Source organism: Chaetodon auriga, chromosome 5, assembly GCF_051107435.1.
Source record: "Chaetodon auriga isolate fChaAug3 chromosome 5, fChaAug3.hap1, whole genome shotgun sequence".
Lineage (NCBI taxonomy): Eukaryota > Metazoa > Chordata > Actinopteri > Chaetodontiformes > Chaetodontidae > Chaetodon > Chaetodon auriga.
Genome location: NC_135078.1, coordinates 22,358,628 through 22,380,000, shown reverse-complemented (window position 1 = coordinate 22,380,000; position 21,373 = coordinate 22,358,628). Strand labels below are relative to the sequence as shown.

The 21,373-nt window shown below is 45.6% G+C and overlaps 1 protein-coding gene across 2 annotated transcripts in view; it reads left to right on the top strand.

The window, feature by feature from the left end:
• Window positions 1–20,041, top strand: part of setbp1 (SET binding protein 1) — a 34,863-nt gene extending 14,822 nt beyond the window's left edge. For both annotated transcript variants that reach the window (XM_076731907.1, XM_076731906.1), the window contains exons 3-7: window positions 6,914–7,332; window positions 7,786–9,729; window positions 9,850–10,057; window positions 10,175–11,240; window positions 15,158–20,041. In XM_076731907.1, coding sequence (XP_076588022.1) covers window positions 6,914–7,332; window positions 7,786–9,729; window positions 9,850–10,057; window positions 10,175–11,240; window positions 15,158–15,663 — 4,143 coding nt within the window. In that variant the 3' untranslated portion in view covers window positions 15,664–20,041. The remainder of the gene's footprint in view (window positions 1–6,913; window positions 7,333–7,785; window positions 9,730–9,849; window positions 10,058–10,174; window positions 11,241–15,157) is intronic.
• Window positions 20,042–21,373: the final 1,332 nt, after the last annotated feature.

The window sequence follows — 21,373 nt, the reverse complement described above, 5'->3', positions numbered from 1 at the left end:
GTCATGTGCCCGGGCCTGGAAGGAAACACACACACACACACACACACACACACACACACACACACACACACACAGAGCCAGGTTGTTAGCTAAAATACACTCTCTAATTCTAGCATAGTTTTGTAGGCACTGATCCAGTTCTAGATCTTTTGCACTGCTTCTCCCGCCTCTCTTTGTGACTGTCTGAGATAGTGTAGGATGCTATGCTTTGGTCTGTGTGTGTGTGTGTGTGTGTGTGTGTGTGTGTGTATGTACGTGAACGCACGAGTGGAGTGCAGCCTCATACAAAGGCGTTATTGTTGGTGCGAGGGGGCCTGAGGGGAGGCTGGCAGTCTGATTGGTTAAGACTATTGTGTCTCACTTTGCCCATTCTCCCTGTCACTGAGGATGTCATTACAGTGACTCTCTAACTCTCTCTCTCTCTCTCTCTCTCTCTTGCGAGCTGGGGATCATTTGAGGACTTGAGACATTCACAGAAATATGTAGACTAAGCAATGAAAGTGTTACTTTACAAGATTGAAACTTGAAATGCAGACTGTAGAGTTATTCTGCTAAACATAGTAATTCGTCTGTCAGCTGCTGTTTGTAAGCATCACTTGCTGGAAAACAATTTGCTTTCCAGTAGTGCTGCAAGTAATGGTTAATTTCACTATTATTCAGTAATCTGTTGATTAAGATTATAATTATATAATTAATTTAGTTAGTTTAATTTAATTTAGTCTATGAAAAAGTGAAAATGGCCATTTCCTAAAGCCCAAGGCAACATCTTCAAATTGTTCTGTTTTATTTGTCCAACCAACTGTCCAAACATATTCAAGTTCAACTGAGAAAAGATAAACAGACAGACAGTAAATTATTAAAACAATTATCAAAATTGTTGACTCCTGCCCCCCCCATGCCTCCCCACTCTACTCTGATATTGTCTGATATTGCCAAAAAAACTGTGCTTCTTTTGCTTTTTCTTTATTAAGTCACAAATGCAAAAAAAAAGTAAGATTTTTAGTTCAATCGAGCATCATGCGACAATGGAGGCACCATTCGACACCAAGTTTTTATTCCCCAAATGTGCACAGAAACATACAGGTGATGGTAATTTCTTGTTGCACACTCCCTCAGTACCTAGACAACATCGCATTAGAGTGCATTATTTTTTAATAACTAATCAGTGAGTGAGGCTTCGCTGTTGCACAGCACTGTTTGCCAGAGAGGAAGTGTTTAATCTCAGCACAGCTTCTGTCTTGAATTACCCATCATTCCACACAGGAAGTCATCCCTTAGGATTTAGGGCAGCTCATTGGCTGTTAATTGTTTCCTGTTGTACAGAAGTGGTATGATTGGGTCATATGGTGCACAGAGTACGGTGAACAACATGCTCCTTTGCTTTTGAACTGTGTTTTGAGAGCACACACACACACACACACACACACACACACACACACACACACACACACACACACATACATATGTGTGTGTAATTTATTTCTGTGCATGTGTATATATGTATAGGTGTGTAATTTACTTCCCACAATAAAGGCATTGATTAAAATTCATGAAGCCCTCCAACCTGTATTAGACTTGTTCTAATGCCCCCCCCACACAAACATATATATATATATATATATATATATATAGAGAGAGAGAGAGAGAGAGAGAGAGAGTATGTGTGTGAGGCCACTCTCTGTGCTTGTGTACATGTTCTTTGTGCTGAGCATGTGTGCTGACTGAAATGCCTAATGCTGTCACTGGAGGTTTGGCCACGTCCATGAAAGGAACAATTGGTACATAATCGCTGTAATAATCACTATGAAAAAAGTCCTCTAATGTGGTTCTTAGCGCTATTCACAAACAGGACACACATATGCCTGCACACACACCATTAATGCTAATAGCAGGGATTAGATGTACACTTTGTGTAGCATGTAAATGTGTCTGTCATTACTGAGCGGGTGAAAACCTCCAATTGCACCATAATAACATGCTTCGGTTCAGCCAATCACAGGCTTTTGTTCAGATTGAGTCATCTACGTCTGAGCGTGTCTGAAGAGAGTGTGACAAGGAGACTCTTGGGTGTTTCGCTGCTATCTTTAGGAGCACTCCAATCTGAAGGATTACTGCTGTGGACGTAGGAGGGAACATTTTACTTGAGACCTACTGCTGTGCATTAAATCTGGCTTCTGCTGTACAGTCAGCTAAAGGACGACTGTGCTGTAGAGCAAATGCGTGATCGTGCCCAGCGGGGAGGATGCATAACAGCATGTAAAAAAAAGAGTTTTTGGCCCAAATAATCAAGCCCTTTCTTGCTAAACTGTGGCTGTAGGCTGAACACATGGAACTGGGATTGCAGCATTAGTCAAAGAGTGGAAGTTTTGAATGGAGCCCAATTTCCAAACTTTCCCACCCAACTTTCCCAGAAGATGCATTGGCTGGTACAGACGCCACCAGATCTGAGATAGTAAAGCATTGGCTAACGCAGCACACGCTGAGTGAAAAAAGACATACAAACACACACATACACACAATTTTAGGCAGTGGGCCTGATCCCAGTGATCCACAAACTGTCCCACCTTGACACCCCCTCCTCTTTCCTCCCCCCTTCGCCTCCCTCTTTTCTCTCCCCTGCTGTGGGTCTCCTCAGGCGCATGAATGGAAGTCTTTATTCCCGGGAGAACTGGTGGGAAGAACGAGAGAACGAGAAACAGGGATGAGGGGTTGGCAGGGAGGGAGGGGGGAGGTCTGTGAGAGTGGCCACAAGATCAACACAGTGCCTCTTTTCTCCTCCATCGCTTTTCCCTCCTTTTCTCTGCACTCCCCCCGCCCCTCCTCTACCCCGTTTTAAGTGCTGTGGACACAAAGCCGTGTTAGTATTCATGGTGTTTGTTTGCAGAGGAGCCGTGTGTGTGTGTGTGTGTGTGTGTGTGTGTGTGTGTGTGTGTGTGTGTGTGTGTGTGCAGAGCTGTCAGAAACACAGATCACAGCGAAGCAGCGCTCTGAATGGAGCTGGAGAGAAGGGGGAGGGGGGGGAGTAGTTCCCACAGGGGGAGAATGGTCAGCTCCAGAAAAGAGAAAAGAAGAAGAAAAGGAGGGATGAGATGAGGAGGTGGGGGGCAGTGCACAAGGCCACAGGGGCAGTGGGAGACAGCATGGTGTCAAAGCCAAGGAGAGTGTGTGTGACAAGGAGAGAGAGAGGGAAAAGGGAGGATCATATCAATCATAAGGTTTTCGGAGGGAACTAGTTGTTAACGGGTCTAGGCACCTCTCTTCTTGTTTTTCTGCTGGTCCTCTTCTTCCCTCCCTCTCCGCCGCTCTCATTCTTTCAGTAACCCCCTCCCTCCCTCCCCATTTCTCCCTCTCTCTGTCTCTATGTGCCTCTCTCGCTCTCTCTCTCTCTCTCTCTTTGTGTGTCTGCCTGGACAGCTGCCCAGTTCCATACACAGGGAAAAATGAAACACTCTAACCACCGGGCGTGCAGCCAAATAAAAGGCTGCGAAAAACTATTTGAAGGGCAGCTTGTTTGTGTGTATCTGTGTTTGCGTGCATGGAGTTTGTGTATATGTTTGCTGGTGTATATGTGTGTATATGTGTGTGCTGGCTTGTGAGATTTGGGTGTGCCTGTTTAGGGTGTTCTTTCACAGCATAATGGTGCAGCCAGGGTGCTGTGTGTGTGTGTGTGTGTGTGTGTGTGTGTGTGTGTGTGTGTGTGTGTGTGTGTGTGTGTGTGTGTGAGGGAGAAGTTCCACTCAGTTTATTCAACAGTGGAAAACGAGAGGCTGCAGGAGAGGAAAGGACAGGAGGGGCTGTCACATACCTCCCCTCACGTCAAACTGGAGGAGAAAGGAGTACAACTTCTTACATGCAGATTTCCTCTTAAACAGCCCGCAGAGCGTGAATGTAACGTTCAGGCACACACGCATTTGTCGGTAAATATATGCTGACTCATTTGTCAGTGCCTTTCAGTTGGGTGATTGCAGCACTTAGTCACATATTATCTATGACCTCCTCCGCTGCGCTCTGACCTTATCTGATGGTTACATCACCGGTGGAAAGGAATGTGCAGCTCCATATCTGTCTGCGTTCTGCTGTTGGAGAGCCTTTGTGTGACTGACTGAGACCAATCCATGTTGTTACAGTGCTCACCCAGAGGAAGACATCCTAGAAATGGTTGTTGACCTAGCCATGGAGTACGACCCTTAACCCCTGAGCGCAGCCCCGGGAGCCTCGAGGGAGGGAAAGTGCATCAAATGGGTTGAGGACTAAACATGCTTTGGGTCTGTTTCGTGTTGGCCTTTCTCCTTATCTAAATTTGATCAGAGGGGACTTGTAGAAGAACGACAGTGTGGAAAAGGTTGGAGCCTCACAGCTCTTGTGCTTGTGGGCTGCTCCAGAGGGTCAAAGTCCATGTTAGCGCTGATTTCCTGACCACTGCCCCCTGCTGCAGGCCAGCAGTAGCACAGGGAGATGGCAGTCCCTATTCTCAAAGCACACGACAAGAGCAGAGCAGTGTATGTACAAGAGGGAAATATCAGAATCAATTTGCCAAGTACAGCAGTGTTTTTCTGTGGCCTTAGTGCTGCCGTGCAGAGACTTATGAGTATGTTACAGTACATCATAAGGACAACAGGACCTCCAAGGCAGTGATAAAAGGGCAATGCAAAACAGTCAGTATAGGAAAGTGCAGCGCACATATCAAATGTTGAGTATATATTTAAACCTGTCAAGTTGTGTGAGTGACCAAGGTTGACCCTGTCTGGGAAACGCAAGGAGAATAAGGAGTTCTTTTCACACTGTGTTGACTACAACAACCATGGGAGTACCTCGATCTATTTATATTTGCTTGTGTGAATATCAGACAGTGAGTGTATTTTCCCTGGAAGTGCTTCATGGAGTGTAAGAGGCGGAGAGGAGGGGAGTGGGAGGAGAGGGTGGTAGAAGGGCGGAAACTAAGAACAAAAAGCTGAACTGGTGCCAATAACCCAAACACAACCAGAGAGGAGGGGGTAGGGGGTGGGTGGGGGGTGAGCTCCCTGTTTCTGTTTTTTTTTCCTCTTGTCTTTTGCTCTCCTGTATCTAGTAGGAAAGGTGTCCATGCCTCCTCTCTCTATTATCTCTCTGTGGTTGCTTTGTGGTTGGTGGGGAGGATACATTTTATGTGTGTTTGTGTGTGTGCGCACGTGCATGTCTGTGTCACTCTAACCACCTTCATCTCCTTGTGTGTCTCTTATTCTGTGCCCTCCTTTAACCTGAAGCAGCAGGTATTCTAGGACAGGTTAAATGAGAAAGCATGTGTGTATCAGGTGTCTGTCATCTTATCCCTCCGTGGACTCACAGTGTCTCTTCTCGAGTGTCACCGTGCACTCGCGCGCATTCACACTTATATGCACACGCACATGCTTCTCAGAGTGGAAAGGATACCACAGCAGTGCGTTCAGGAGATAAATGAAAGAGCACATGTGCATATAAGCACATGCAATTTCTGGTATTGTTAATCATTTACGCTGCTCAGTGTTTGCTTGTGTGTGTTTTGATGTTCTGAGGATTGTGTTACTCGGCGTTCATGTGTGTGTTTGCACTTGTGAGCGTGTGCACCTTGCATCTGGCTGATAAACAGCTTCTGCAACCAGTGTGGAAGTACAAAATGAGTGAGAGCAGAAGACAAGAAAGACAAGAACAAGGCTGAATAGTGATAGTGAAAGTGACCTGAAGCCTGAGCGGGACATTGGTGGGTTAGAGAGAAGCACTTGTTCTTGCAAATATACTGTGTGCAAGTGTGTGTGTATGTATCTCTGCAAAAACAGAAGAAATCACCTGGCAAGATGTTGATTCATCTAGACTAAAACTGGTTGCCTGATTGTGTGTGTTCATACATTAGCATTCTGTGCTACTATGTGTGAAAACAGGACTTTGTAAAGCCTTTGAAATGTGTACATCCACTGTATGCATGTGCATGTGTGTGTGTGTGTGTGTGTGTGTGTGTGTATGCTTGCACGCTTGTGTGTATATGCTTAGAGGCAGGCCTGTGGTTAGGTTACATCTCCCTGCAGCGCAGCAGAACAGTGTCTTGTTGCGTCATACTGAGTCTGTTAATAACAGGCTAAACCACAGAGGCCATCCGCTGCTCTATTTCTCATCTTCCAGCAGTACGCTGATTATGCGGCAGTGATACATAAAGCAGGGTTATGTACAGTAATACAGTATATCAAGCTTTCGGATTTTTAGTTTTACACACGGGCAAATGTAAACTGGGTGCTGAGTGAAGTTTGGCTTTAGATTTGTGGACCCTCACTCGAAAAATGTAGAGAAATGACGCCATAGTTTTGGACATATACTGTACATATTGTGTAGGCAGTTTTGGGGTTGACAGTATGACAGTGTAAGTTATTTTGTTAGCAATACAGGAGAGTCAACAAAATAAAGATACTATATAGTAAATAATTCTGAGTCAAGGGCAACCAGGGACAAGGCTGAGTTAAGCTACTGTGTTTAATACTGTGTGCAGTCAGACACCCCCACCCCCCAGCTCTCACAGCATGCAACATCCTTGCCACAGGAATTTAATTGCTCTGTAAACAAGCCTTTTGTTTTGTGGCACACTGTTTGCTCATACACACAAGATGCATTAAAAACCTCAGTCCTGCCGTGAAAAGACAAGAACGTCATATCAGAGAACAACAAATCACTGATTTGATGTGTGCTGACAAAAAGAAACTCTATGCCGAAGTGGGTGCTGTGCCTCATATGTATTATCTCTGTGAAGATTGGCTGATGTTGTGGAGACAGGAAATACAGTAGTCACAGTTTTATGATCACATTATCATTATCATATCATTTGTCTATCCCTGCAGCTATATAAAGCTGTCTCGTGACTGCAGTTTGTATGTAGTAACCAGACTTTGTTTCTCTTTTCTGTCGTCCCCAGACATACGAGCGCCAGTTCAGAATGCCTGAGCAGAGAGAGGGAGGCCTGCTGCAACTACTGGGAGATCACACTCCGCCCAAACACCAGCTTCGCAGCTCCCTCCTTCCTGCACACACACTCTCACACACACAGCAAACACAGAACCTCACGCAACAGTTCCAACACACTCACGCACACCAACACCAAATCAATCCAGACTGGATCACGTCTACAGCACCTTCTGCATCCCCAGCCAACCCTGCAGATTCTGAGCCAGCCAGAGAACTGGCAGGAGCCAGTAGAAGTGCTTTGCTCGATCCAGCCCAAGCTTTCTCACGAACAGCGGCTCGAAGCCCCTCACCTCAGAGATCCCTGACTCCAGACCTGCAGCTGCCTGTGGTTACAGATGCCAGTATTCTCAACCTGACCTCTCTCAGCAGGTATGGTGCATTTTCCTGCATGCTTATCATGAGCCAGAGGTGATCACTAGAACAAAAATACAGTACACTGTAGGCAGCGAATGGGAGAAAGTCGATACAGGGTTGTATTGTGTTATTTCGTGCAGCAATATTATCGATTTTCAATGACAGTGTTTATCTGATTTCGTGCAATAATGAACATTTAAAGTGAGATTAAGTGAAGGCTTCAAAACACATGATTATTATTATTACATCATGTTTGAAATTAGGTAAGAAATAGCAGTATATTGCAGGATATCTGGTTGTGGGAGACTGTTTTCTTTAAGAATTTAAATGGAGCTCAACTGTCATAATAACATCATCTCATGAGAGTCTTCTCATGATACACATGTACGGTGACAGAAAAAAGTAGTAAATGTTTATTGTGGCACTGATTGTATTGTTCGTGTGTTTTCTCTGTATACATCTCTCCAGGGGGAGGGGATTGCAAGAGGTCAGTGAACAGCTCTTTGGGAACATCAAGAGGAAGTACGGCAGGAAGGACTCCCAGAGGATGCTCTGCAATCCCCACAGCGCTGATACACCTTGGGGAAGACAGCCAGAGAAAGGATCGGAGAGCCCAACTAATTCAGAGGAGAGGCAGAAGTACCGGCAAGAAGAGGCAGCTGAGCGGTTCATTGAAGAAAGAGAGGAAAGAAGAAAAGAGGAAAGAGAGCGAGCAATTGCTGGGAGGAGAGGAGATGAAGAAGACAGAGGGATGCCCATGCTGACAGAGGAAGGGAAAGGAAGAAAGAGGCGGAGGAGGCCTTCTTTTGACGAGTCATTTTCTGTAGAGGAGCAATCACAGCAACGGCAGGACTCTGACACTACAGAGATGCACCAGCCTGGGCCCCCAGAACCCAAAGTAGCACATAAGATGGACACTCACAAAAATGATTCTCGACTCACAAGTCAGGCTGATGTCAGTAGAGAGAGGATAGAAAAAGCAGAGAGAGCAGACAAAGGCGATAAAAGAGAAAAAGGAGAGAGGGTGGACAGGGCAGAAAGAGGAGAGATGGTTACAGGCGTGTCTGACCCAGAGTCGGCTTTGGGTGCAAACAGAGTGAAAAAGAACCCTGTGGGTCGTCCTAGGATCAGCACAGACACCCTGAAACACAGAGAGCCTACTCACAGTCACGTCAACAAACCCAATCTTCACACAAACCCGAGACTCCCTAGCCCAAACCCAAGCCCCAGCCCCAGGGGCAGTGTCAGTCCTAGCCCCAGCCCTAAATCCAGGGCTCATATTAGCCCCAGTCCCAGCCCTAGACCGAGGGTGGCCCTGAGTCCTAGCCCCAGCCACAGCACCAGCTCCACAGCCAGTTCCAGACCAACCAAGGCCAAGGACAGATGGTCCTACCTGAAAGCTAAAAGCCATGCCAGCCTCACGTCAGCCCAGAGAGACATCCGGGGTAGCCCCTCAACCTTAGCTGACCCACCCTCAGCCTTCCCCATCACCCCCTCTAGCCCCCTCTACACCAACACTGACAGCTTGACCGTCCACACACCCATTAAGAGGAAACGAGGACGGCCCAAGAAACAACCACTCCTGACAGTGGAGACCATCCATGAGGGCACTTCCACCTCACCTCCAAGCCCACTGGCACAGGAAACCGCTGCAGGGCTAAACCGTAGGAGGAAGACACACACACTAAACACATTAGTGCAAATGGCCTCGACGACCACCAGCGCCAATTCTAACAGTCTGAAACTGAAGCGTGGCAGGGGCCATTCCAGGCCGGTGAGTAAGATGAAGCTTGGCAAGATGCAGAACATTCTGAATGAGATCCTCTCAGGTTCCAGTCAGAACGGTGCTCTGGCTCTAAAGTCATCTTCTGCCCCCGTTACCTCAGCTATGAGTGCCATGGCGTCCACCATTGAGGCTCGGCTGGGAAAACAGATAAATGTCAGCAAGAGAGGAACCATCTACATCGGTAAGAAGCGAGGGCGTAAACCCAGAGCAGAAACCCAAGGGTCGAACCCTCCCAAAGCCACTAGGGACAAACCCCCACTGTCTGTCTCATCCAGTCTCTATGAGAGCCCTGCAGTGCCTTCCACAACCTCATCCCCCAGCTCCAGTGCTCCATCTGTAAGAGCCAGCCACTCTGATGCCACTATGCCCAGTTTGCAGCCTATCTCAGCCCTGCCCTCCAAGCCACTTGGCAGGGGCTTCCTCTCTGGCGGATGGAAACTATCTCCTCCACGCCTTCTGGCTAATTCACCTTCCCACCTTTCAGAGGGAGCATCGGTGAAAGAGGTGACTCTGTCCCCCATCAGCGAGTCCCACAGTGAGGAGACTATTCCAAGTGACAGTGGGATCGGGACAGACAACAACAGCACCTCAGATCAAACTGAGAAGGGCCCCGCCTCTCGACGCAGGTGCAGTACATTGTTACTTTATTTCTTTACCTCTGCCTCTATTGCTTTATATTACAGACATATTTTCGTAAAGGTGGTGTTTTTTAATGTGATTTTATGTTTTATGTTGTGCTCATACAGGTACTCATTTGATCTGTGTGGGTTTGAGGCTGCAGAGGCAGCTGCCCTGGAAGCATCCAGCAGGGGCAGCAGAACACGCTGTGAACGGCAAGTAACCGCTGTTGACAGCTTCCTGTCACAGCAGGAAAAGAAGCAAAAGCATCATCGCCGGAAGAGGAAGTGCCTACAGAGCCGGGATCATCTTCACTTTCTCTCTGAACTGGAGGAGGTTAGAAACATTAAAATGAATTCTGTGTCTAACCTTTGACCAAGCACTGAATTGTGTAAAGTGTGATAGTTTATGGTGTGTTTTCCTAAATATTTCCTCTTTTCAAACTTCCTGTAGGTTGTGTTAAAGCTCCAACAGCTACGAGTGTCTCACAGACGATACACCTGCTACCCCCAGCACCCATATCCCTCCATTTTTCGCCTCAACTTCCATCATTACTACCCTGTTACCTACGACTCCTATTCCTGTGACTCCAGTTCGTACCTCCGCAGGAGCGCCGATCTGAAGGCTAAGAGGAGACGTGGCCGTCCAGCCAAAGCCAGCGAGCCAATCACGTCGAAGCTGCCTTTTGTTCAAGGATATGGTTATCCGCTGGCTGGGGGAAATTACTATGCAGCACCGTATGCGATGCCTTACGCACCTCCTCTGAGTCTGGGCTACTTTCCCCCTGCTCCCCCATTTTACCTGCCCCATCACTCACTAGGACCTGCACCTCCATCTCCCTTCATGAGACCTGCAGTACCCCCTCCCAAGGCTTTCCACCCTAGTGGACACTCAAAGCTCCAGCCCGGGGCCAAGATTCGGAGTGCCAGTGGCCCACTTCAGGGGCCCTCTGTAAGGGGAGAGGGCCTGGGATCCTTGGGCAGTGGCAGTGCAGGTGGTCTTGCAGGGGTTCGCCTCCATAAGAGGAAGCACAAGCACAAACATAAGCACAAGGATGAGCCCCTCCTTTCACTGCGAGACCGGCAGGACCTGGGTGGGCTCTTCAGTGGAGCTAAGACCAATGCTCGTCTCAGCATGCTGAGTGACAGGAGGGACTTGGCCAGTCAGGGCTCTTCAAAGCATCTGGAGAAGCAGAGGGGCAGTGGTAGAGGCTCAAGCCTGGGATCCAGCTTAGGGATGTTTGAGTCGGACCAGCTGTCCACACACTCTCTTGCTGACAGCAAGTTCCACTCCCGTCAGACTCGACAGCCAATAAACAGCTTCATGAGCAGCTACAGTAGCCAATCACAGCGGTCAGAGTCAGCTTCTGACCTCTTTTTGGGGTCACGGGAGGACGAGTGCGGTGGGAGGAGTAGGAAGACGAGGCTCTCAGTGTTTGGAGATCAGGGCTTAATGTCTTTCCAAACTGCCAGGCAGGAGCCAGGACAGATGAACAAGTGCTCCAGTCCCTCCCTCACTGGTAAGAACCGCTTACATAAGGATCACCTGTTCATTTTTAAACTACACTGTGTATTTACAACGGAGTGCACTGCCCTCATGGTAAAATGCGTTGCTTACTTTGATGATGTGTCAGAGGTTTGAGGTTAGGTCAAACTGCAATAACTGTCTGTTGCTTGCTTGTCTTTATCTAACCAGTTGTCTGATGGCTTGGCTTTCTGTAGCTGCCTCACAATAAAAGCCATCCATGGCTCACCTGTGGAAAGCCTCTGATTTAAAGCATCAGCAGGAAGTGTTCAGCTGACATTAACAGCTTAACATAGACCTCATTACAGCTCCGATTGCAAAGCAAAGGAGAGCAGATCATTAAACAGACGGCGAGACTCCTATCTGTTAGAGAAAAGTAGGAAGAAGAGTGCATTATTGAAACAAAACTACAACTGACAGGAGCTTCTACTGTACAGTATACAGGAGATTGAAACAGTTGGAGGCTGCACATAAGTAATATTTCAAAAAATTGTTTTTTCTTTTTAGTCACATATTCAGCGAATGAGTTTAACGTGATACTGCCATAGCTTGGTCAAGGGCTGCTGTATGCACATTCAGTGCATGTTGCTGGATGTGCACACTGTCCACTGAAGCACAAGACACTGCACTTGGCATTACAAGCCAGTTTTGTATAATTTTAACCTCCCAAGGTTGCAGAACTGTTAAAATAGCTGAATGGGGAGCATGTTTGCAAAAATAATTGGTGCCCAATATATTATTCTGTTCCCTAGTGATAACAGGCTTGTTATTTGCTGGTGCAAAGACTTAATCACATATTTAGTCAGAGTTAAAAGGGTTTTCCTCATTTTAGATGTAGATGACAGCATTCTCGTCAAGGTGATTCCTGTTTATAAATGTGCAATGTACAGCATTATGAACACTTTAAGCGGACGAAAAGGCAGGATGGCCCCAAATTTTCACTACGAAACTAATGTGTATTTTGGTACATTCTGTATTCTGCTGTCTTTGAGCACATCTGGCTGGGGATACAGGGAACGTAATGCATGGATGGAGACGACTATAATTCACCAATCTCTCCTTCCTCCCCTCCCTTCCTCCTCTCCTGCCAATGCCTTTGCCAAAGATATATTATTCACACAGTGTGATTTATTTTCTACAGACACGCCGTAAAAGGCCCTTGCCTGTGTTAAAAGAGCTGGCTGGCAGCCAGGGGTTTAATGACTGGGGCCTAGTCCAGTGGCGGGGAGGAGAAGCCAGGGGCTCAGTTAGAATACACCCCCCACCCCAGGGGATCCAGGACGGATGACTCATATACACACTACCCCCCACCCCACCCCTACACACAACCCCCCATCCACGTTATCCCTCCAGTGTTGTTATGCCTCCTTGTCTTCCATGTCCTTCCATTTTCTCCTTGTGCAGCTTTTGCAGTTCTTGCCCTTGCTTTCCTTTTTGCCTCTCTCCCACAATCCCCACATCCATACACAGACTTCCCATTGCTTCTCCGCCTCTTCCTCCCCCTCCCCCTTCTATCTCTCTTTCCTTCTTCCCTTTCTCTTTCTGCTTTTTCCCTTGTCTCCCCTCCCCCTCATTCCCCCATTACCCTCTCTTTTCCCCATTCCCCCTGCCCCTCCTCTAGCATGACTTACTGCCTCACTTCACAGCTTTAGCCCAATTAAAACACAGGCGCGTGTGCATGCCGCACAACCATATATGTGTACACATGCACATTCAGGCATAGACTCACTCCGATACACCCTCATATGCACACACAGACAGAAAGATCCCCATGCACAAGCTGATACAGATGCAAAATTCATATTATTATCATCTGAGCATGCAACTGTGAGTTTGTAAATCATTCCTTAATAGAACTAGTTTGTAGTGATTTAAGCAGTTGTATTTTTTATGCATGTGTGTGTGCCTGTGCTTGTGTGTGTGTGCTTCTTCACTAATCAGCAGGTCTCACTGCAGCTGACAGCAGTCTCTCAGATGCGTATTTGCATAAAAGCAGGTCATCTTCTTCCGAATTACTGTGAATAATTTTCTTTGTGTCACATGACTTGTTCAAAGACATGCATGCACTTTCATGCAGAGAAACACTCTCACTAAATAATAATACATTAAGGATGATTTTATCCTGTCTGAAGCCTGGTCTCAGCCACTGCAGGGGCAGTGGATAAATGAGCATGTATCTCTGTGTAGTAGTGACTTCCTATTCCACAGAGAAACAGGTCTTCAGTGCTGTACGGCCCCTCACACTGCTGAAGGTCACCAGTTTTATGTTCCGTGTATGCAGCTCATAAATTTCTGCTACTTTGTAGTGTGTGTGTGTGTGTGTGTGTGTGTGTGTGTGTGTGTGTGTGTGCGTGCGTGCGTGCGTGCGTGCATGTGTGTGAAAGAGAGAGAGAGCTGAACATGTACACACTACTGTGCAGCTCATAAACTACCGCTACTTAGTGCTTTCTGCATTAGACTAATTTCACTGTCTGCCCTGAATTCTTGAGCAACAATAGAGAGAGAGATGTTCCGCTGAGTTCTAAATGGAGGGCGGCCAGGCCTCTCTTTATCGTCCCTTAGTTGTAGTTACTTCCCTTACCATAGAGCTTTACACTCTTAAACTCTTGATTTTCCCTTTAACATTTCCCTCTCTTGTCTTTAAATGTTAAAAAAAAAAACATCGTATGAAAGTATCACGTGTTTATTCTGCATCTCCTTGTTGCAACACTTCATTGGAGCTACATGAAGCTTCAAAACACAAAAGTGAATTATCCAAATCCATGCCCATGTTATAAACTCATTTTTGAAATGTTCCAGCTCCGCCATATTTGGTGTGCAAAATTCAGAGCTGTTTTGGTTTAATGTGTTAGCGCACTGCAGAAACCTGCTACATTGTATCAGCAGGATTCTGGAGGAAAAGGAGAAAAGAATTGGTTAGCGAATCCAGGAATAGGAGTAAAAGCTCAAGAAAAAGAAACCAAACATGCTGTATGCACACTGCTTGGGGACTGGTGGCTGATTGTGCTTTTCCTCCATTTTGGCTGTGGCTCAGTCTGAGCCTCGGGAACAGTGCCCAGGCAGAGAGGAGGGGGGGAGCTAAGAAATGGGACAGAGATGGGAAACAAAAAGAATGACAGAGACGGACCAAGACCAGGAAGCGGTTTCTGAAATAGAGACGGAAATGAAATGGTGCAGTGTTACCAGTTTAATTGAAAATTAGAGAGTACCATATTGCCGCCCATGACGAGCGGAGTGGAAAAGAGAATGAGAGTGATGGGGAAAGAGGGAAAGAGAAAGGATAGAACAGCGTGTAAAGGGCATACTGCCCAGTTCACCAGTGTGAAGGAAACAATATGGCTCCAGTTTCTTCTGCTCAGCCATTCTGAACTGCTGAATTCATTATTCGTGCATGTTGGGCATGTGCATGTATGCACATGTGCGTTTTTGTATTTGTGTGAGGTTGTGCATGTGGATAAATGTGTTGATATGTGTGTTTGTGTTTGTGTGTGTGTGTTTGGCTTTTTGGCAGCCTGTGCTCCAGATGCACAGGGTTGTTATTGTGTAGCGACATATTAAATGGTTGAAGGAGACATTTCTGTGGGTTTCCTGCTAGCAGAATGGGATCTCCTCCTCTCCCCTCTCCTCGCTGCTCTCTAGTAGACAATTACAGGATAGGATCTGCTCTCTTGGCTCAGCTGGGCTTTGAAAGGCTTACATGAATATGTCAAAATTAGCAGGAAGCTCTTGAAGCAAGAAAAAGACATTCTCTCCATGGGTTAAATTGGCATGATGTCTTTCCTGGCCTTTCCAAGGCTGCTCATTCTCAGTGATATGCTAGCATGAAAACTCCTTTCTCTTACAGACCTTGCTGTGCTGTTTATTTACCTTATGATGTCTCACCTCACTGATGTTCACTCTCTCCTCTCCCAGGTGTTCCCAGTAAGCGCAGGTATAAGCGACGTGAGGTGGAACAGATCCAGAAGGACGTGAGGAGGATGCATTCTTTGAACTTTGAGCATGTGCAGAAGATCCTCCGTGCCAAGCGCCTGCAGCGACAAGCCAAAACAGGAAACAATGTCATCAAAAGACGGCCTGGACGGCCCCGAAAACAACCCATAGAGGAATCAGAGCTGACCAACAGTAGGGAGGAAGATCGGGCTAATGGTCGGGGTTTGGACATGTTGGCCAGCAGGAGAGGTGATGGGAGAACTCTGGGGATGCCTGTCCTGGAGAGGTGTGATGACCTGCCAGGTAGGCAGAGCCTCAGGTCAAGCTTGACCCCCGAGCCTCTGGAGTTCTCAAAAAACGATTCCATCTCAGCAACAATTGAGACCGTGGTCCATCAAGCGCGATCTGTGCCTCCGCTGACCAAAGGGGGGAAACGCAGAGGCAGGGGCCACAGCAGGGACGAGTTATGGGCTCCCTCCAGTCAATAGACTTGCGGGTGGGAGCGACGGCGTATCTGAACGGAGAGCAGTTATTGGAGTCAGTGCTGTTTCAAGCCTATCAGATGCGGTGCCCTTAATTCTGGGAGTCCTCGGTGCACTTTGACTTGTTTCTCCTCTCTGATTTGTGAGGATTACAGTGGGTCAGTGGAGGAGCAGGAGGAGGGAGCGCTGTCAGTGCCATCCCTCTCTTTGCTAAACCCGACCAGACATGAGCCTTTCAAGGATTCATTGGACCTTCATTTACAATGGCACTATATGGTACTATTTGATACTGAATCTGATGCTATAAAAATGTGTGGTACTTATGATAGTGTAGGATATTATGTGATTCTTTATGTATCTGATACAGTGATGTGTATGGTACTTTATGATACTGTATCTGAATGTGGCTTTAGCCATATATTTACCAGCAAGGGGAGGGGGAACGGTTAATATTAAACTGTGCAGCTGTGCTTATTTTTGCCTTTCTGAGGAAGCTTGTCAAAGACGTGGGATAATACAGCAGTAATTAAGCCACCTTACCCTATGACTTATCCCTGTTCTTTGCTCCCACCCATCCTTACCTTCCTTGTTTTCATGCTCTCTCCGAGAAGTAACTGATACTTGCTGGCAGCTCCTCACCCCTGGTCCCCCTCCCTGCTCGATGCTCACCCCAATTCTTCAGCCCTCCCTGGTGCCTGCCGCTCAACTTCATCTCCCTTTGTCCTCTCATTTACTCTAAATCATGTTTTACATCTCCCATTGCTTGTGCTCCCTCAACCTACCCCGTCTCATTTACTTCTCCCTCCCTGCTCGGGCCTGTCCTGAGCAGTGACATAAAGGCAATATGGTGGATCAGACTGTCCCAGACTGTACATAGAAACAAAGTCCACTGTTGCCTGCCTTGTAAAATGAGAAACCAGCTCATAGACATGTACTGGCATACAGTATATCAAATAGAATTGTTGTACCATAGACAATGAAAGTTGTGTATTGTTTTATAACCAAAAACAGACATGGGTGCGACTCAAGACAAGTTTGTTTTCAGACTGAAAGAACCACATGTATTCATTCATACACTCATTATTGTGTTTATATCCAGGGGGCATTGCATACAGGAGGAATATCAGGTGTGTTTTTGGTAAACCTTAAAATTGGTTTAATGCACTATGAAAAACCATACACTTGCATCAATCAAATGCAGCACTTACATGCTTGTTCCAGCCTTATGTTTTGGCCTTTGATGGTGTGGATATCCATTCCAGAGAGCATGCATTATTTTAATCAATTTGTATATGCAGGCTGCGCAGCCAAAAGCGTCAAATCGAAGCCCAAGTCTGAATCATGATTGGACAGTTCAGCTGAAGAGGGCTCAGTCAGTCAGTGTTGTGAAAAGCTAATCCCAGTCTTTCTACTTAACATGATTTTCAATCCATATCCTTGGAAATATTTCTTTCTTTCTTTTTTTTTTTTTTAAGTAAATCCAGTATTTAGATTTAGAAACCAAAGTCTCAGTATTCAGTGTAAGGATGTATTATTTAAAAGAATCTAAATCAGAGTATGACAAACTCTCCACCATGTTGGCACCAATGTAAAGCATTCCTATGTGCACTCTAGAATGTAGCCATCTTGGATTTTTTTGTGTCAATATGTTAAGCCTTTGTTAAACTCTATCTACAGTATATGTGGTTGGTATTTTCTCAAATAAGTATTTCGGAATATAAGCAATGGATCCGTGTTTCTTTGGCAACTTTATTTGATTTCAGGAGATTCTGTCTTCTTTGGGTTGGGTGGGATTCTCAGTTGCAGCAGTTCAACTTGTGCCTTATGTTTCTTTCTCTCACCAATTACAGTTGACCTGAGAAATATCAAATGGCAAAGAGTGCCCCAGAAAATTAACCCAAAATATTCATGATTGTGCATATGACGCATGTGTCTTAGTCATCAGAACCCTGACACTGCCTGTGTCCCTTCACAGCTTCCATAGTCAGCGTCCTCTGTCACCGGCCCCTGAGTCTGTCTCCTAGCTCCCTCCTAGTTTTCTGACCCATATCATCATAACAGTACTAGAAGGGCTGGACCGATGAATATAATATGATATTACTGTGTTAAATACACATCATGTGCTGGCATACACACTGCTTTACAGCAGCGGTGGAAGCAGAAAGGTCCACTGTATCAGATGTGTTTCTATCCAGAGATATTGATTGTACTCACCGTCCTAGGTATAATTGAAGATCACTTACTCTGCCCAGTATTTAACCAGTTATTTACAGCATATAATTGGTTATGTGCTTTGCAAAGGAGGGACAGAGGAGGTTGTCATGGAAACCCCGTTCTCGTACATTGTTGTTCGCTATGCATCAGGCCATGCCTGGCAATGACCTTAAGAGGAATTTCTGTTCTGGGTCCACCCTTCGACAAAGAGAAATAAGTGGTCTTATTTACTGAATAAAATGAATTCATGTAACAAGAATTGTGAATAATACCAGTAATAATTTGTAATAAGTTGTGCAGAAAGTGACTATCATTTCATGAAAACTATAGTTACTGCAGCTCTATGCAGTACAGCCTTAACCAGATGTAAAACTACAGTATTGAAGTGTTTGTTGTAAATAGTGTTAGTACGTCCATCCTGCATGGATACCGGTTGGGCTCGGCTATGCTGGGACTGTCTCCTAAAACCACAGTAGACCTTCTCTCTCTATTAGGACTGCTCAAGACCCAAGGAAACGTACAGACATGACTACTCTAATTGACTTCCCCCTTCGACAAATTTTGCTACACTGACAGTCATCGTTCCAGTTGTCAAATTACACAGAATGCTAAAATAATTTGCCTTATCACACCTTTAAAAGTTCTTGGAGGATGCCAGCCCCACTGTAGTGCACTCGACCAAAAATAGGAATCCCTGCTGACTTGCAGCTATTTTGCCTGCAGCCAGTTGGGGCAGTGCAGTAGCATGAAGAGTAGACAAGAGGGTTGTGTGTGTGGGGGAAGTTCTCAGAGGGCATAGCCAAAAATACACTCGTCCTAACGTTAGCGAGCTTAACCTTGCATTGTTAGATGACTTTTGGTGGGTCTGCAGTCTGTTGTGGTGAAGATGAGGTCTAGATATGTGGTCCGTGAGGTGTAGAGACTGCACGCTTGGCAGCCTACGCCTCCATACTGTGGTCAGTCAGCGGTCTCTGATGTAAGAGTTAAAGACCCCAGGTGTTGTCTGTCCTGTCTGTCTCTCCTACCAGCCAATGCTCCGGTGCCTTCTAACACTGACAAGTATTGTCCTAATCCAGAGCTTTCACTCTACACAGAGACTGCAGAGGGGATGTGGCTGTGAATAGGGTTCAAGGTCACTGTTGTTGTATTGTATTTAGCAGCCAATCTGGACCAGTGGCTACAGGAGGCCCCAAAGCACTGATGTAAGGATCTTTCACCTTGTCTTTGGTCCTAGCATCCAGACGTGTTCAACCTTACATCAGTGGTCGGGGAGCATTTACTGTAATCCACAGTTCATAACAGCAGCTAGGATGGAATATAATGGCACCCAAATTTTGATCACCCCCCATTCCCTTTGTAGCATGCTGTGATGAGTGTCCTACACATGGAGTGAGGGGTCACGTGAGACAGAGCCTCATAAATGTACATGTAGTCATCCTCACAGCATATGTTACAGTTCTAAGCTATAATGTTGTTCAAAGCTGAAAGTGCAGATGAAGCATTGAGAAAACCAATAAATGTACTTCTTTAGAGCACAAAGTGAGCTCTTCTAACAGTGTGGGCATATTTTAGTTTGTATACATAGTGTATTTGAACCTTTTTCTAGAGTGGGTTTCCTTTATTTGCATGCTCAACTTGATTGTATGCATAAATATTTTAGACAAGCCGAAAGTTGAATTTCAATTGAATTTGGAGCAAGACTTGTACATTGTTTGATATGTTTCTTTTTGTAATGAATTTTTTAATTCATGAAGCATTTTTGTACATTGTATGAATATTAAAAACTGCAAATATTTGACATATAGAGTAAATACTAGATGCGCATGCATATGCATATATCCTTCACAGTATGTATGTGTAAATGTACACATATATTTTGTATTTGCATTTGCTGGCATACAGATATATGTCTTAAGCACATATATACATGCAATATATATGTATATCCATGTCCGCTGGCATGCTTTTGGTCATGTTTATCTTTCATGATCTTGTAGGTTTATTTTTTGTTGTTTTTTTTTTTTTATTTCTCTTTCCTCAGAAAGAAAAAGCTCATTCTTTTGCTACCCTTCTGTTGGCTGGCAGCGTTGAGCACTTATTAAGAAGAACTACAGTTGAAGTTGTTCATGTTATCCATTGTGTGAAATAATAAATGACTTTATTGACAGCTGATGGTGGCATGTATTTTCTTCTTTCTGGTTAGGATTTGTTATTCTGATCTCCTAAAACTGCTTCGTCACACACTGAGATAAAGCTGATAAGTTATTTTGTGATTCAGTCAGTTAAGAGTGTGTGTGTGTGTGTGCATGTGTGTGTGAGTGTGTGCAGCTTGGAAGCAAGATGACAGGAGGGCTTGCTGCACTGTTGGTGCTGAATGTCAGATGGTCTCAGGGAATGAGTACTAACCCACAATGTGTTCGCTTGTTGCGGTTAAAAGAGAGGGAATCCTCTCATCAGATTATGCTACAGCCTCACTCAGTCACGCTCACACACGCTCACACACGCATACCTACACACTCTTACTCTCGTACTTGTTCATTAGCCAAGCCTACATCTCTAAATCCTGCCTGCACTAGCCCATCAGTGTCAGTTCTAGGTGGGCTGGGCCGCAGGCTGCTCTGTTATTGGACGGAGCTGAGTGGGAAGTGCCCCACTATTGGCTGCTGCCAACTAGTAAAATTCTTCTGTTACCATGGTTGCAGGGTGAGCTGCCCAAATGTGTCTCAGTGTATCTGGTGGTGCTGATGGAACCGTTGGCATCACTGGTGTTATGCTGAAAAAATCCCCCCTCTGATGGAAGTCAGGGCTGCAGTGGGGCTGCACCCAAATCACTCTCTACTGATGCCTGTAAATGAGCCCACATGGCCCCACTCCACCCCCAGCACAAGAGAGAGGATGAGATAGATCACCAGGGCTGTGATCACGATGAAACAGCACAGCAAAGCACATCCCGCATGAAGGATGTACTGATGAGCCAGAGCTACACTTAAAAGGGAAAAACAGCATCGTCAATCTGATGTACTATGTGTGGATTTTCTCACCAGGTTCAGCATCATATGTAGTTTCCTCCAAGACTGTGTTGTTCACTGCACACGCTCCAGGTGCATAGGAACATATCATTAGCACTAATTAATAAAAAGGTGTTGATGATTGAAAGAGCCACAGCTGAAGTGAGCGCACCATAATTCCAGTGATGTTAACAAATGGGGGATTTTCCCATATAAAACGTTATGTGAAACATAAATGGCACGTGTGTATTTAGAAAACTTTGACTAAAAATATTTATATGGTACCTTTCATGGCAATATAAAGGTACAATATATTCCACCTGGTCAGTGGGTGGAGCCTCCCTGATGGACAAAAGAAAGGACAGTCTTGGAAATGGACTGAATTTAAGCTTCTCGCTTTGTCTTCTTCTCATGTTGCTATACAAGTGTGCAAAACCTTTCCAGAACTTTTCAGCTTTATATAACAATATGATGAAATCTTATAAATCCTAGCT